This window comes from Falco biarmicus, chromosome 6 (assembly GCF_023638135.1).
Source record: "Falco biarmicus isolate bFalBia1 chromosome 6, bFalBia1.pri, whole genome shotgun sequence".
Classification (NCBI taxonomy): domain Eukaryota; kingdom Metazoa; phylum Chordata; class Aves; order Falconiformes; family Falconidae; genus Falco; species Falco biarmicus.
In genome coordinates this window covers 74,105,014-74,121,362 of record NC_079293.1, presented here as the reverse complement: position 1 = coordinate 74,121,362, position 16,349 = coordinate 74,105,014, and the positions used below count along the sequence as shown (strand labels likewise).

Here is a 16,349-nt window from a genome sequence, read left to right as displayed (position 1 = left end):
ACCCCGGGGCTGCCAGCAGAGGGCAAACTTCGCACGCGCCAAGCGACAGTGGCCCGGCCCCAGTCACGCGATCGTCATTTTCAATCGCCGTTCGTGCGCGCCTGGGCTCCCGTTTAACTGCACAGCGCTCGCCTTCCTACCCCCTCGCGTGCTCTCGGGGGGGCGCCCTCTGTGAGGAGGGGGCATTGCTCGGGGGAGGGTCTCGAGTTGCCCGAGGACAGTTCACGCGGCTGAAGCCACTTTCCGTGCGCGCTCGTCCGCTTCCCAGCGAGCTGACCTGGTGATGGGCAGCGGCGCGATGGCGTCGGCACCTCCCCGGGGCCGTGGGTGGCCGTTTGCAGGGGCTGACGGCTGAACATCCTGCGGGGTTTAAAGCCCTTCTCGTCCGTCATTGCAGCCCCTCGCACGTTTCGTCAAAGGAAAATCCTGCACCAGCTCCCGCGGCGCCTCAGGGCCCCGCGGACGGATAATGCAGAGCCGGGTGGAGCGAACCCGACCCGGTGCGCGCGAGGCAACTTCCGGGAGGGGGGTGGGATGGGGTGCTGCCGGGGCGGGATCTGGCGCCCGCGCGAAACGTCCCCAGCAAGACCGACGAGCGACTGAAAGCGAGCCCACGAAGAGCGGTACAGGGTTACCTGCCAAACTACTCTGAAAGCGCAGGGTCTGTTCTTCAACCACCGAGCCAGGGGAGAGCGCGAACGCAGTCCCCCACTACCACAAATTATGCAGTCGAGTTTCCCGCATTTGGGGAAATCGCAGGGGTCAGCACACCCGGAGTGCAGGGGATGAGCCTCGCCCTGGGAAAACCACCTGCCTGATCATGGTGTCTCCCCTGCCAGGTAAGTATGAACACGCACCCCGCAACACAACACCGCACAACAACGCACGCGCACCCACGACGCGGCCACCGCGGAACACGCGCGCGGAACACGTCCCGACACGCGCCCCGCGCCTGCCCGACGCCACGCGCCCGCACGACGCCGCGGACGCCCGTGGCCGCCGCCGACCCCGACGGGGGACGGGCCCCCAGGAGCCCGCGCGGCGCCTCATCTGCATGGGCACGCCCACGCCCCGACCGCACCGCCTCCCACGACGACCCGCCCCGATGGGCTTGGCCAGCCGGCCGCAGTTTGAGTGTTCCCGCCCCGCAGGTCCCGCCCTTCCCTCCGCCTCGCACCACTCGCTCCTGGGCCGTGCCATTCCCGGGGCCAGGAGGGCGGCGGAGACCGCGACTGGTGGCTCGGAGAAAGGGGGAAGTTACGGGGCGGGGCGCGCGGGTCAGGCGGCCGAGGCCTGCCAGCGGGGCGGGGCCCCACCACCCTGGGGGCGGGGCCTGAGCGCTCACGGCGTCCCGCGGCGCGGTGGGGTGGGGCGGAGACGTGGCACCCGCCGCGCGGGCCCCGTGTGCGCGGCCGCAGCCAATGAGCGGCCCCGCCTCCCCCCTGCCCCCCCCTGCCCCGCTGCCCCGGCTCGGCGCGATGGCGGCGGCGGGCCCGGCCGCGGGCGGCGGGCGCTGGGAGGTGGTGCGGAAGGGCCGGCGGCCGGCGGGGGGCTCCGGCAGCCGCCGTGCCCTGGGCGAGGCCAACGCCGTCCGCGCGCTGCCTTTGGCCGGTGAGTGCGGCGCGGTCGCGGGCCCGCGTGGGGTGTCACCGCCGCACGCCTCGGAGCGGGCTGCGTGGGGGCCTGCCGCCGGAGGTCCGCGGGTCCGGGCGGGGGGCGCTGCCTGGGGCTGGGTGTCTCGTGTGGGGAGGGCCGGTCGGCTCCATCCCCCAGGCTGCTGCCAGCCGCGGGGGGCCCGACCCCCCTGCCCACGCTGGGGCTCGGGCCCGCTGTGCCCCTGGGGCTGGGACCCACCCCTCTGCCCCACGGGCCAGTGCTCCCCACAGGCCCCTGCTACCTACTCCCCTTTTCCGGGTTCCAGCTCCCATCGCTACCTCTGACACCATCTTCGAGCTGGGCTTCGAGCGGGCGCTGAAGAAGCAGAACAAGGAGCAGGTCCCCCCCGCGTCGGCGCCCGAGCAGCCACACCGGAGGCAGCATGCAGGGAAGAGCACGAAGAAGCCGTCAGCGACCAATACCGGTGCCAAACCAGGGAAATGCCGCTCGCTGGAGGAAGCCCTTAGAGCTGTGAGTGTGCCTGGCCAGGGTGTGCCACATGGGTGCCCTGACTGCCGACTGCAGAGCCGAAGCTCCGTGTGCTGTTGCTCACTGAGGCTGCCCAGCACTCACTCCGGCAGCCTCTGCTCCCAGTCGCTTCAGCAGCGAGAGCCTAGGTGCTCAGGGCGCCGTTAAATCCAGTCAAAGCAAGCAGCACAAAGAGCACGGTGCCCTGTTTCGGTTCAGCCCTACCACACAGGTGCATTACGCCTCGGGGAGGGAGGCTGGCTCCGGTGCCCCAGCCCCTCAGTGCCCACAGACCCCCAGCTTGTGGCAGGATGCATCCTCACCCCTGTGCAGGGACGAATGCTCCCACCTGCCGCTGGCTTTGGCCAGGGTGGTCTCACTTGCTGTGGAAGCAAAGTGGATGGTGTGCGGTGCTTTGGCAAGTGCTAGGCTGGCCTGGGAGATCTGTCTGGTGCTTGGAATTGTGCTTTGGCTGTAGGCAGGAGACAGAATGGCAGAAGCTGGCCAGAAGGGAATTTCTGGTTTCTTTTTCACCCACTCCCTGTCTGCTGTCTGGGAGGAATCCTGGGAAAGTCTCGTTGGTGAAGCCTCCTCCCTGTCCCACCAACTGCAGTCCCAGGGAGCTATTTCTGCAGGTCATGCTCCCTGTGTTACCGGTGGATCTGCAGAACTCGTTTGACTTTGTCCTGCCTGTTCTTGTGATGTCTGAGCAGGGATGGGTTTTAGAAAGAAAACCCAAATTAATTCTGTTGAGACAGTGTCGGGAAAAGCGGCTGCCTGGCTGGGCTGTCCCGCAGCGGTCGCTTCCTCAGCTCCATGCTTTCACCCAAGCATTGCCCCTTGCTTGTGCCCTGAGCACCTCTGATCACCCTGGCTGCAGGGGTCAGGGGTTTCCTTCACTCTGCTGCGTACAAGTTGTTCTTTGCATCCAGCTTTTGGTTGTAGAGACAGCTTGGAGTGGAATTAACTTGTGTTATTTCTGAGTGTGTCACAGCAGACATTCCTCAGGGGGAGCAGCAGCGTGGTTGCTCTGTAACCGCTCTGCACAGCTCAGCAGTGACAAATGTAGTTGTGTGACTGCTGCTCTGTCAGCTTCGCTGACAGTGTCAGTTACTTTTTTGGTGTAGCAGCAGCTTTCTTTTCCTCATTCCTCTCTTCCTCTTACTCCTCAGCAACCATTCTTCCAAAATGGTTGCTGAAATAAGTGTGCAACAAAAGGTGCCCATTTCAAATTTAATAACGTACTGTGGCTGAAATGCACTGTGTACAGAAATGTTAGACTGCAAAACTTCAAACAGCTATCTAAGTCTTGCTGCATCTCCTAATAAGTGAAGGCAAGGTATCTGTTCCCGAGAGCTTCTAGATAATCTGAGTTTAAAAGCAGGCAAAAAGCATGTTTCGTGACAGATGTCACAGGAAGAGAAAGGTGCGGGGATGTGAGCTGCTGTCTGTGTTCCTGGTCTGTCAGTTGTTGGTTGTTACTCAGGTGGGTCTGGATGATCTTGGCTGTTGTCTCCTTTGAGGACTCTGAGTGCAGAGTTGCCAGTCAGTGCCCACACAAACCATCCACAGCTGGGGTAACACTGGGCTGATCCTCACTGAGCTGCAGCCTTGAGCTGTCTCCTGCTGAGTGAGAGACTCTGAGCACCGTGTGCTCCTCGGTGGTTTACGCAGAGCTGGCTGGTCCCAGGTGACGCTTGCAGCAGAACCCCGGCTGCTGTGCTGTGGAGCGGTGTGGAGCAACGAAAACCCCTCAGTGTGCCCAGGGGTGGCTCCAAGGAGGGAGAAGGGCTCATCCCTGCATCCTTCTGATGTTTCTGTTGGCTGTGGAGCCTTGTGCAGCCCCTTTGACACTGGGTGCCTGCCACATTCCCCACATGGGTTTTGTTATTCCTCAGCAGCAATCTTTGCTTTTCTGAAGAAAATGTGTTTTCAGTACAAAATCGAATGCTGTTTCCAGGCCAGCGCACCCATTTGCATTAACAAGTGGTGGTTTTTTGGGGATTGCTGCATAGCAGCACCAAGCAGCTGGGGATTTCCATGCGGGAAGGGTGGTGTTCTCAGAATGAAGGTGGGGGGTGTTTTCATCCGTGCCCAGCAGTCCCTTAGGTGCCAAAGTTAACTTCCTTCTTCCCATGCTTTTTGACCAGTTCTGTATGTCCTGGGTTGAACTTGTCTTGTCTGTTGCTTCAGCTTGACTTGGTGGATCTGCAGAAGGAGCTGGATAAAAGTCAAAGCGTGTTCCCCGAGAACCCCTCCGTCTGGGTGAAGGACTTGGCTGGCTATCTCAACTACAAGCTGCAGGCACCCAGGAGTGACCCCACGCTCAGCCAGCACCCCCACGGTCAGTGGCGTTTAACCTGTCAAGGCAACTTGGTAATAAAACAGGGAATATTTGTTTTATTCTGTGATATCACCGGAAGTGACTTTTCTTGACTACAAAGACAATGAAATCGTATATACAGTTGGCAAATTAAAGATTTTCCCCAGTCACCCCTTCTCCATAAGAAGCCGTGACCTGTACCTGCTGTTGTGGAATTCTGGAATCTGCTCGCAGGTATCTGCACTCATCTTTAAAAGGGATATTCTGGCTGGATTTCCCTTTTTTTGCATGATCTGTTGGTTTATGCTTGCTTTGAGCACTTGGTGCCGGGGTGGCATGGGTAAAAGAGCAGATTATCTTCTCAAAACCCGTGTATATCCTGCAGTACCAACATCTGACAGAAAGCAATCCTTTATTGCTAGTTAGATGCATCTAATATAGAATGAGAAAGAAGTCACTTGTTGAGTATGTGGCATATGAGGACAAGGCGCTTCTCTGTGACCACCTTGCCTGCCAGGCCAGCTTCTCTGTGCAGCCACAGCTAAAAGTCTCGCGAACTGACATTCACTAAACTCTTCCTACCCTTGTGTTGGCTCCAGACTATCCATACTGCCTTGTGAGCAAGGAGCTGAAGAACATCATCAGATCCCTGCTGGGACGGTCGTCCGGCGTGCTGGAGCTCTTCTTTGACCACTGTATTTACAGCATGCTGCAGGAGCTGGACAAAACCCCAGGTAAGGCACAGTCAGTGCAGGTCTGGGGTGCTGGCACACCCATTGTGCTCTATTAGTGTGGCAGACTGGCGATGAGGTTTTCTGGCCATGGGAACACTGCTGCTTCTCATTGCCTGTTTTAAGAGCTCATCTGAATTCCTCCATGGAGAAGGGGAGGTGGGAAACTCTTTCTGTGCATCGGGTGTGCGGTGAGGAGCTGCTCCTGCCTGCACAGCTCATCAGTGTGATGCAAAATGCTGCTGAAGCTGGGGGGCTTTGGGCTGGAGGAGCTGGAGCAGACGTAGCAGGGGGCAAGATATGAGCCTGGCATGGTGCTTTGGGGAAGAATTGCAGACTGGAGAGTGTGTGAATGGAAAGCATCTTTCTGAGGGCTTTTGCATTGTGGCATGTGTTGCCATAGCTTTTAAAACGGGGCCTTTTGGCCTTATGTAATTGGGTAAAAGCTGGTTTGTTTCTGTCCTGTGCTGCAGTAAGGGCATTTCCTGCAAAGCGAGTGATCACCCTTTAGTTGCCAAGTTGCCAATGTGCCAGTGGGATTCTGGGGTGCCTTGGGAGGAACGTGGCCTGCAGGTCGAGGGAGGTGGTCCTCCACCTCTGCTCTGCCCTGGTGGGGTCCATCTGGAGCTCTGGGTCCAGTGCTGGGCTCCCCAGTTCCAGAGAGACTGGGAGCTGCTGGAGAGGGGCCAGCAGAGGTGACCAAGCTGATGAGGGGCTGGAGCATCTCCCTGGTGAGGAAAGGCTGCGGGAGCTGGGGCCGTTCAGCCTGGGCAGGAGAAGGCTGAGAGGGGACCTGAGCGATGCACACAGGTACCTTAAGGGCCAGTGTCAGGGGGCCGGGGCCGGGCTCTTGTCAGCAGTGCCCAGCGACAGGACAAGGGGCAACGGGCACAAACTGCAGCACAGGGAGCTCCGTGGGGAGAGCAGGAAAAACTTCTTTCCCTTGAGGGTGCCGGAGCACGGGGACAGGCTGCCCAGAGAGGCTGTGCAGTCTCCTTCTCTGGGGACATTCAGAGCCCACCTGGCTGCAGCCCTGCGCAGCTGCTCTAGGAGAGCCTGCTTGAGCAGGGGGTGGGCTGGGTGGTGTGAACTGGGTGGGCTCCAGGGGGTCCCTTCTAACCCCAATCACTGTGATTCTGTCCTCAGCCCTTGGCTCTGCCATATGCTGTGCTGAATGGCCAGTGGCACCACCTGTGGTTTGTTTCCATCACAAAACCTGCCTGATTGATTACAGTTATGGGAAGGGGATAGCTGTTAGGAAATGGTCGAGGTGCTGCTTTGCTTTGGGGTTGCATTCGTATGCAGTTTGGGAAGATGCTTGGTTGTCGAAGGAGGTGTTGGTCTGTGATAGGGAGGACCAGGGGGCTCCACTGGGCACAGCAGCTGTGCTGGCCTCCTCTGCCACTGGCCTCACATCAGCTTGACCGCGGTGTAGCTGATGCATCAGGTGTGAAAGCCACGTGTGACCCAGGGGAGCATCATGGCTGCAGTGGGACTGTGCCTCGGAGCAGGACCAGCCTGGGGGGCAGCCAGCCCCTGCTGTGGGCCACACGGCCCAGCCTGAGGGCCAGCAGAGCTGGAGGGAGTTGCTGGATGGCGCCCAAGAACCAGAGGGTCCCTTGAATCCCCAGTCTCTTTCAAACGTGAACAGGGGGGACACGAGCCCTTGGAAGTTCCCAGACTTGGGGCTGCAATGGTGATGGTTACTGTGCCTGCCTGCGTGTTCTTTGGGGGGCTGAACTGGGCTGAGTGGGCTCCAGGAAGCTGCCGATGAGTTTCCAGGGGTCTGTGGGGTCTGTCCTGCTGCAGGCTGGAGCCCTGTAGTGGGGGGTCTGGGGAGAGGGCAGGTGGGGGGCACTGCCAGAGAGGGAGCAGGACCCATGCTACCATGGTGAGGCTTGTGTCCAGAGCTCGTTAGCTGGTGAGCAGGGCAGGTCTGTGCAGAGAGGTTCATCATCACCCCCCACCCCCCACCTTCTGAGGGTTGGTGAGGGAGAGGGGAGGAGAGAGGCTTGAAGAAGGCTTTTTGTGACTGCGAAGGCCCCTTCTGTGCTCTGTTTCAGGGGAGTCTTTGCACGGGTACAGGATCTGCATCCAGGCGGTGGTTCTGGACAGGCCCAAAATCGCCACCATGAATCTGGGCAAGGTGAGCCGGGTACTTGGGCTTGCTGGTGGTTTCTGCGCAGATGCAGTAAACCTGGTGGTGCTGCTCCTGCTCCCACCTCGAGGATCCCCTGGAGCGGTCGGATGATGAGCATCCGTTCCTGTTAATTGGAAGTCTTGGGATCTGTTGGGGTTGTCCCATGCATGAAGTCCTTGTGCCTCCCTGTGCTTATGGCCCATGCGGAGGCACCAGCATCTCCCCTCCTCCCCAGATGTACCAGAACTGATGTAAGCACTGGTGCCCCACGGCATCCTTTCTTTAGAAAGACCTTGTCCAAAGCTCATCCTCCCTCTCTGCCACATTCTCTGTGCTCTGCTGCTCTTGGAGGGAGTGGGACATGTCTGTCCTTGGCTGCACTTGGTGGTCAGGCAGCCATGGGACGGGAATGAGGAGTTCTGGGGTCCCACTCCTTCAAAGCAAGCAGCCAAGTGGGTGATGGTTGCGGATGCAGCTCAGCTGCCATCCAGCACCGTGCAGTGCTGGCAGCTCTGCTTCCCCAGGGCTGGGGTTGGAATTCCGCTTGCCCCCAGCCAGCATGGCTCCCACCCCCGTCTGGTGCTGAGGGTCCCTCCCGCGGGGTAGGGGCTCTGCCCAGCTCCAGGGGTTGCTCCCTGCCAGGCTGGGCAGCCCAGGGCCCAGCGGGGCTGCTGTGGTCCTGCAGCACTGGCAGTCCTGCAAAGCGGTGTGATTCCAGGATCGTTTGCAGTGGCATTGGGGCAGGACAGGCTGAGGCTGCTCTTGACTGACATGTCTTGTCTTGCCCCCAGTACTTGGAGGTGTTGCGGTCTCACCAGAACAGGCCGATTAAATGCCTAACGGTCCTCTGGGCACTGGGACAGGCTGGATTCGTGGACCTTCATGAGGGCCTGAAAGGTGAGAGCTGGGGGCAGTGGGCTGAATGCCGGTCCTCCCTCAGGGGGCTCCCCCTCCCCTGGGGACCACAGCAAAAGCAGGGGCAGCCCCAGGTAGTGCCTGCACATCTCCGGTCCTTCCAGTGTTACTGCTAAGGTGTAGGGTAGGGTCTGCTTCAAAACACACCGTCCCGCTGCTGAAATGCTGGAGAGGGGAGGGGTCTGCAAGACCTGGGGGGCACACCTGGGATCTGGAGTGTCTGCAGCTGCTGTGGTACCTCACGGTGAGAGCACACTGTGCCTGTCAGATGCTCGTTTGAGAGGAGAATGATAGAATCATTCAGGTTGGAAAAGACCCTTAAGGTGGCAGAGTGCAGTGGAGGGTGGTGTCCCCCATGCTGCAGCAGGGCCAGGTCGGAGTTTGCTGCCTGGTGTGTCACGTGTGATGCTGCTTGCTGGAGCTGGCTGCTTGTTAATGCATTGTACATGCCTGCCTGCCTTAACTGTATATGTTAAAGGCTAGTCAGCACCACAGAGGCAGGGTGACTTGTGCTGAAGTGTGTTTATAGAGGCACAAATACTCAGCATTTAGGGCTGCAACGTAGAGGTGCGTGAAGCGGTTAATTATTTTGGGGGAAGCTGGAGATGTTGCAAGAAGCACATTGCTGACAGAAGGGTGAGTTCAGATCTCCTGCCAAGCCTTAGTGGCCCCTCTGCATGGATAGAAACTGCCCTCCTGGCATCTTGTCCCTGGAGAGCATCTTTCCTGGCTGGGACAAGGAAATAACTCAATCCCAGGAGGAGCTATCCTGCCTGGAAAGAGGGGGAGCATGCTGCTCTGCCATTCCTCTGCAAGCAGAGCAGTGGAAGCAATGCAGCCACCCTGGAGCCCTCCCTGAGGGATCTGTCTGGTTGCTTGCTGAGTGTTTTGAGTAGGGAAATGGGGTGGTGGTTTGTCCTGGGTTTAAATATAGCTGCGGTCCTGGCACCCAAGTGTTCCTCTGCTTTTCAGTTGCTGCTTGCAGATCTGAGGAATGCGCAAGCTGATGGAAGGAGTGCATGGTGCAGCCGATGAGCGCTCGGTGCCGTGTGGAGGCACGGCAGGAGCCCTTCTGCTCCACAATCTGATCACTGCCTCTCTCCCCCACAGTGTGGCTTGGTGTCATGCTCCCAGTGCTCGGGATCAAGTCTCTCTCTCCTTATGCTGTTGCTTACCTGGACCGTCTGCTGATGTGAGTTACCTTGATAATGAAAGTGAGGTGTATATTCATTAAGAGGAATGAACACCTGCCCAGGCTGCTGGGTGTGGTGTGACTTTGTGTCTGCGTTGTGCTGGTGAAAAAACCTTGACTGTGTGTGGGAGAGTGGCGGTGAGTGGGTGTGTGTGCCCTGGCGAGACTGCCACAGCAGGCTGGCCAAGCTGCTTAGTTTGTCTCTGATCTTTGGTGACTGCCTCTAGTGTCAATGTCCCAGCAGCATTCAGCAGGCTCCTGACTGCATCTGCTGCCTCAATGGCTGCTGGTTCTGCAAATGGCTGTGTAGAAATGCAGGGGGAGCAGAGCCCTTCCCCAGCTGGCCCAGGTCACCTCCCTGAAGCAGACGAGCGGCTCAGCCACCCCCTGGCTCTGGCTGGGGCGGCAGGGTGGGCTGCTCTGGTGCTGCAGATTGGGGCTGTGGCTGTGCCGGTGTGACCCTGCATATGCCCTGTGTCAGGAATGGGCTTCTCTGGTGCCTGTGTGCCACATTGCCTGTCCCCACGAGCCCGGGAGAGCAGCTCCTGCTCTGAGTGCAGCTGGTGCCCGTGCCTCGAGGGATAGTGCTCTGAGGAGCAGAGCCCATGTTGCCACTGGCTGCTGCGGTGCACAGGCGTGTTGGGGCTTCTGGCTGCAGCAAGAGTTGCTGGCAGTATCTGCCATCACAGGCAGATGAGCCTTTCCTTGCAGGGAGAAGGGAGGTGGCATTTGGTTGAGGGCTGGGGCAGGCAGCTCTGCTGACCTTTGCATGGTGAGGGCAGCTGCCCTCTGGCATTCCCACCTTGGTGTGGTGGCAGGGAGCTGGGTGTTACTGCGACAGCTCCAGCACCTGGGGTGGAAAAAGGTCCAGTAGTGCAGGTAGCTGTCATGGCAATGGGAAAGGTCAGGAATGGCTTCATGGTGGGCACCAAGGGGCATCCCCTGCCCTTCCAGAGGGTCTGAGAGGTTTTAATTCAGGGTTTTTTTTCACCAAACACTCAGTTTTTTCCTCTGTGCACTTCAGCAATGGGGCCATAGCAGGAGCGTGGGGACACAGAGAGCTCAATGGGGGTGGGAGGCTGCCTGGCTGCCATGGCCCAGGGAGGGGGTGACTGTCCCCTCTCGGCCCCCGGAGGCCACCTGCCTTGTCCCAGGGGAATGGAGGCAGCTGCCTGCATCTGTTCTGCCTGGCCAGCTGCTGCCAGGGTGGGATACGGCCCCTTGAGCTGCCTGCTGACCATGCAGGGTGTCTCCAGGTAGCAGCGAAGACAGATGAGTCTGGTGGTTAGAAACCACCCACGTGTACTGGAATGGTGTGTCTTTGTGAAGGGAAACCACCTCGGTGAGGGTTGCAGGCTGCAGTCGGCCGTGAGCTTGTCTACTGTGGCTCACAAGATTTGTTTCTGCTGCGCAGGATGCACCCAAACCTGACCAAAGGCTTCGGTATGATCGGACCCAAGGATTTCTTCCCCCTCCTGGACTTCGCCTTCATGCCCAACAACTCGCTGCCGCCCAGGTATGCTGGCATCCCCCAGTACATCCCAGCATGGGCTGTGCTGTGTGTGAGGCTGCCGTGGGGCAGTTGCCCCAGTCGCCTCGTTGGCCACTCTCCACAGCACCGGTGCCATCTCCCCTCAGCTTACAGGAGCAGCTGCGCCGGCTCTACCCTCGCCTGAAGGTGCTGGCATTTGGTGCGAAGCCGGAGACAACACTGCACACCTACTTCCCTTCCTTCCTCTCCCGTGCTACACCGAGCTGCCCTCCCAGCATGAAAAAAGAGGTGAGCCCTGTGCTGGGGGTAGTAGCTGCCAGCCCTGTGGGACCCGCAGGTCCCAGCATGTCGTCGTGTGGCTTGGGGCAGCCCTGGTGTGAGGAGGGACAGCGAAGTGGGTCCCATCCTTCCTACCCTACCCACGCCAGTGGGCATGGGGCTCTGTTGACCACTGGCCTAGCTCCCTGGACACGTGCTGTCACGAGGCAAGGACAGGGATCATGGGACAAGATTCCTGCTGCTGGCACCCAGGGTCTGGGAGTGCCAGACCCATGAGTTATTCGGTGCCTCAGGAGCTGGCTGGGATGAAGGCAGCGAGGCTGTGCTGGCATACAGCCTGGGGCACAGTGTATGTTGCACTGGGGGTGAGGATCAGGTGTAATGACCTGCTGTGTTCTCTTCCCAGCTCCTGACCTCCATGAGCCAGTGCCTCAGCCTGGATCCCCTGAGCTTCAGCGTCTGGAGGCAGCTGTACACCAAGCACCTTTCTCAGTCCAGGTCAGTTTGTGCTGCTGCCTGCCCCCTGCTCTGAGCAGGGCCAGCACCAGTCTGCTAGTGCTTAGGAGTGTGTTAAATTGCTTCTTGGAGCTCCTGACTGAGCTCTGTGTTCTCTTCCCCCAATAGTTTGCTTCTGAACCATCTGCTGGAGTCCTGGGACAGCAGGAGCAAGAAGGTAGGAGTAAGCCATGGGAAGGAGGAGTTAACGTGAGATGGGGAGACAATGTACCGGTGCTGCTGTGGGAGGTCTCCTCGAGCAGCATCCCAGTGGGACCTGTGTGTGCCCACCCAGCGCTGCTCCACCGAGTTGGCAGCTCAGTGGGACTACTGGTGGCGGCAGGTGCCTGCCAGACTCAAGAGCCAGCACATTGTCCTGGGAACAGGCAACACCTTGCCCACAGGCAGGGCATTTGTTTGCTCACTGATGGAGCAGAGAAGAGCCCCTTTCCACACGCTGTGTCAGGACTCGGGTATTCTATATTCAGTCCCTGTTAGGCCTTGCTGTTCTGGTGCTGTGGTGAGTGGGGAGGTTGCACTGGCTTACGGCTCAGCATCTGTGGAGCAGCAGCGCAGCTCCTGCAGCACTGGAGCAGTGGCTGGCTGGATCAGCTGGGGCACTTGGTCTGGGCACAGGAGCCTTGGAGGTGTCCCCACAGCCTCATTTGTTCTGCAGATCCCTGATGTTTCTGCCCAGCCCATCTTCTCTCTGCTCCCTCCTGCAGCCCCTACAGTGCTGGGTTGCGTGGGTGCATGGTGCTGCTGGCTTGGGGTGCTCAGAGCTGTGACACAGCTCTTGCTTTTCCTAAGGTGCGTCAGTCACTGCAGGAAACGGTTCACTCATTCAAAGTAACGAACGAGGAGCTGGTGGCGAGAGGGCCCAACAGTGACCAGGACGTGGCTGCCTGCAATGCTGCCTGCAAGGTGAGGGATGGCACGAGTGGTGCCCAGTGTCAGCCAGCAGCCGGATTTTGGCTCTCTGCTGAGGCTGTGGTTAGCCTCTTCTGCCTCCGGCACACGCCAGGCCAGCGGCCTCACAGCAGCACATATGCTGGCCACGCCAGGGACAGATGGCGCTGGCCCTCGTCCATTCTCCCAGCTGCTTGGCAGGTGACACTGGTTTCCACTGGGAAGGCAGGGGTGGGTGATGAGAGCACCTGCGAGCATGGCAGCGTGCTGCCGTAGGGCAGTGCAGCTGTGCAGGAACCTCCCCAGCCTCAGGAGCCACACAGTGATGGGGTGTCATGTTCCTGTGCACCCAGGAGCTGCTGCAGAAGATGAAGGGCCAGGGCTTCCCCTGGTCGCGGCTGCTGCTCATCCTCCTGGTCTTTGCGGCCGGCTTCCTCCTGCATGATGTCCGGACACATGGCTCCTTCCAGGGTAAGGTGGCAGCAGCTCTGTCCGTGGCTCTGTGTGATGTGGAGGAACATCCCTGGGGAACAATAACTTTCCTGTTCTCCTGAGAGAAGGCCCTCCGTGCCCCTGCCTTCATCCTGAGTCTGTGCCACTGACCACCCTTGAGCAGCGTGGCCCCCTCCATCTGTCTGTGTGGGGTGTGCTTGGAGGGTACATGGGCTGCAGTGGGCCAGATGTCCTCAGCAGGTGCAGATGGATCCCCCTGCCTGTTGCCTCTCAGGAGGGTTTCCCCTGGGGCTGCCCTAACCCAGCTTTCCTCTCTGCTCGGGAGTTTCCACTCTTCTTTGTCCCATCTTGGAGCATCTTCCAAGATGTTTTGCAGGGCAGCTCGAGCTGCAGATCCCCAGAGAGTGGCCTCAGAGACAGACTGAGCATGCAGCTCCTGCAGACCAAGCTGGAGGGTTGCTCAGGGAATGGCTCTTGTCACTTCTAGCCTCCTCTTCTGCTCGCCTCCTTCATTCCTCTGGCGTCCTGCCGGCCCTGCAGCAAGCCTGGCAGAAGGTCTCCCACTGCTGCCTTGAAGGATACAGGTCAGTGGCACTGGCACTGTGTGTGGCTGGGTGGCCATGAAGGTGTTGATACAGCCCAAAGTGATCTCCACTGGGAGCCCTCTTTGTTGGGGAGTTGTTTCCCAGCTCTGCCTGGGAGTGCTTTCAGCTCAGCTCTTGAGCTGTCCTCTTCCCTTGGCTTCTGGCAGCAGCTCCCGGTACCTGTGTGCCCCCATGGCTCTGCCAGTGGTGCCGGGGCAGCCGGCGCTGCCCTCAGCCAGCGCTCGTTCTGTTACAGGTGGCTGGAGCGCAGCCTGCCCGTGTACAGCTCCCAGGCAGCAGCTGTCCTGCAGCCGCAGCTGGAACTGCTCTGGGTGAAGAGCAGCGAGGTGGCCCTGTACGCATCCGAGCAGTGCTCATCCCTGCTGTCCTGGGTCCACAACAGCCTGCCCTGCTTCATTGAGTGGGTAAGAAGGATGTCCCAGCTGCTGGGAGAGATGAGGAGTGCTGGCGGGGCTGCAGCCTGCAGCAGCTCAAGAGACTGAAACCCCCATGTCAGGGGTTCCTGCCAGACAGCAGCACTGAGGGCAGGAGGTGGGGGGAGAGGCCCAAAGGAGGAAGGCGATGTCTCTGCTGCTGCTCTTGCACCAGCTGTCGGCTGCGAGCCCACCGGTGCTGGCAGGCCTGGGAAGGGGGAGCCATCGCCACAGGTCTCTGATGCTGTTCTTCCCCCTACAGCTACCACTCACCCCAGCTGCCTTCAGGCTGCTGGTGTTGACTGCATTGGGTCTGAAAGGGAAAGTTATCTTTAAGATAACTCACTAGTTTCCTGAAAGTCAGTAGTTTGGTGAAAAAGGGTTGATGTTAGCATCCCACAGAGCAAGCAGCATGGGTCCTGCAGCCCTGTCTCTGCTGTTTGATGGAGAGGGGTTGTGCATGAGCCGAGCGGTGAACGTGGGGAGGTCTAGGTCGTGCCAGGCCATGGGGGAGGGATGCCTGGCTGACTGTGGCACAGCCCGGTTTGCACAGAGCCTCCTTCACGGCTAACCCAGGCTCCTTGGGCTGCCTGAACCTGTGTGTACCTTGGGCACCTGCTGAGGCAAGGAGGTCATTGTTAAACCTGCACCTGCTCTCTCTGCCCCTGCAGCTCCAGTCCCATGTCCCTGAGTCCCTGCTGCACTTTGCCGAGTGCATCAGAGAGCTGCTGCTCTTCCTGGTGCGGAGCTGCCTGCTGCCGCTGCTGGAGTGTGTGGCTGTAGCGCTTGAGCGGGTCTGGAAGCACTGTGTGGACTCCTGCAAGTGAGCATCCATCCCTGCTGCTCTCGAGCTCCGAGTGCTCCCTCCGGGATGCTCTCCAGGCCCAGTGCTGCCCCATGGCTACAGGGGCGGGTGTCTGTCCCTCGGTACAGCAGCAGCAGAATCTCTCCCTGACCTGGTTGCAGGGGGCTCCTTATCCTGCTCTGGCAGAGGGGCTGGGACATGGCACCATGGCTGAGCCATGTTCCTGCAGAGAGCATCCCCCATGGGAGCAGCACGGGCAGGTAACTGTGCTGCAGGACCTGCAGCCGCCCCCAGCTCTGCATGAGAGCTGGGCAGGGGAACGAGTAGCGTGTGTGCTCTCACGTGGCTGTGTCCCTGCTGCCGGCTCGAGGAGCTCCCAAATCCCTCGTGGGCTGCCAGTGCCGGGGGCTGGGTTGCTGCTGCTGCTGCCTGTGGGTTTGCCTGCCCTGCAGCTGGCACGTTCCCTGCCTGAAACCTGTTTCCCTCGCTTTTCCAGTGGAGAAATATCATGGGACTGCATGAGAGAACATCTGACAAGCTTTACCTATTCTTCTTGGATTTACCTGCAAAACACAACCATAGCCATCAAAAACTGGGCCCTGGCTATGATTTCAGGACACTGATCTGCTTTCTGGAGGAGTGGGGGCACGGTCATGTCATCTCCCGATGTTCCAGCCACCGAGGAGTATCTCCAGCACAACTTGCGGATGGCAATGCCAAGGGAGATGTACACAGGGACTTTGGGCTTAGGTTGGGGCTTACGGGGGAGGTGGGTTTTATTGTTTTTTGGTTTGTTTTGGTTTGGGTTTTTTTTTCCCCTGGGGAGACACATCCAGGTTTTCCACACCTTGTGAATTAGCTTTGGCTTTCCCTGTCCTGCTGCCCCTTCTCTAGGTCTGGATGGGGTCAATGATCTTATGCTTTGCCTGCAAGTGCATCTGTCCCAAAGTGTCAGAGGATCAGGTGCAGACACCCAGAGGTCTCCCACCCGTGCCCCCCCAACTCCTTCCCACGGGTTCCAAGTCGATGAACTGGACTGATTACTTTTTTTTTTCTCCTTTTGAGTGCACGTGCTTTGTCTTCCTTATTGGAGATGTCTGTGGAGTGGGGGGCTGTCCAGAACCCTGGCACAACTTGGGGGGGGGGGGGGCGTCGGGGGGGCAAGGGGGGCTCTGGTGGTGGGGAAGCACCCCAAATGCCAGAATTCCAGCCCCACATACCTGCCGGGGCTGTGCTGCCTGTGCAGTGGGCTCCGTATTCCGGGGTTGGCGCTGAGCAGCGGCGGCCCGTGGGGCGGGGCGGGGGTGTGTGTAGGGGGGCGGTGGCGGCAGCTGTGGTTGGTGGTGGGGGATTAGCTCAGATGGTAGAGCGCTCGCTTAGCATGCGAGAGGTAGCGGGATCGATACCCGCATCCTCCAGCTTGGCTGCCGCGCAAGGCGGGGAGCGGGTGGGCGGCCCCTCAGATTTCTTTAT

The 16,349-nt window shown here is 59.6% G+C and overlaps 1 protein-coding gene and 2 non-coding genes across 4 annotated transcripts; 2 read left to right on the top strand and 1 right to left on the bottom strand.

The window, feature by feature from the left end:
- Positions 1 to 683: 683 nt before the first annotated feature.
- On the bottom strand, positions 684 to 847 carry LOC130151999 (U1 spliceosomal RNA). The gene has a single exon (XR_008822840.1). It is a non-coding gene; the product is annotated as a U1 spliceosomal RNA (small nuclear RNA).
- A 553-nt stretch (positions 848 to 1,400) lies between these two features.
- On the top strand, positions 1,401 to 15,945 carry TMEM214 (transmembrane protein 214). 2 transcript variants are annotated; one of them, XM_056344336.1, is made up of 17 exons: positions 1,408 to 1,611; positions 1,922 to 2,127; positions 4,318 to 4,468; positions 5,047 to 5,181; positions 7,242 to 7,324; positions 8,110 to 8,215; positions 9,344 to 9,425; positions 10,840 to 10,941; positions 11,064 to 11,205; positions 11,603 to 11,694; positions 11,821 to 11,869; positions 12,502 to 12,615; positions 12,954 to 13,071; positions 13,541 to 13,637; positions 13,894 to 14,062; positions 14,743 to 14,894; positions 15,373 to 15,647. In XM_056344336.1, the coding sequence occupies exons 1-17, from the start codon at positions 1,422 to 1,424 to the stop codon at positions 15,497 to 15,499; spliced, it is 2,115 nt and encodes a 704-aa protein (XP_056200311.1). In that variant the 5' UTR covers positions 1,408 to 1,421; the 3' UTR covers positions 15,500 to 15,647. The 2 variants fall into 2 exon arrangements, with proteins under 2 accessions (XP_056200310.1, XP_056200311.1); XM_056344335.1 differs by lacking the exon at positions 14,743 to 14,894 and having other exon boundaries at positions 1,401 to 1,611; positions 15,373 to 15,945.
- Positions 15,946 to 16,221: 276 nt separating this feature from the next.
- Positions 16,222 to 16,294, top strand: TRNAA-AGC (transfer RNA alanine (anticodon AGC)). Its single transcript has one exon. It is a non-coding gene; the product is annotated as a tRNA-Ala (tRNA).
- Positions 16,295 to 16,349: the final 55 nt, after the last annotated feature.

Excerpts from the sequence above, each read along its gene's own strand:
- TMEM214 (XM_056344335.1), top strand. The coding sequence starts at position 1,422 with ATGAGCGGCCCCGCCTCCCCCCTGCCCCCCCCTGCCCCGCTGCCCCGG. Across the intron at positions 7,325-8,109 it reads CCACCATGAATCTGGGCAAG|TACTTGGAGGTGTTGCGGTC; the intron begins GTGAGCCGGGTA and ends TCTTGCCCCCAG. Across the intron at positions 8,216-9,343 it reads CCTTCATGAGGGCCTGAAAG|TGTGGCTTGGTGTCATGCTC; the intron begins GTGAGAGCTGGG and ends TCTCCCCCACAG.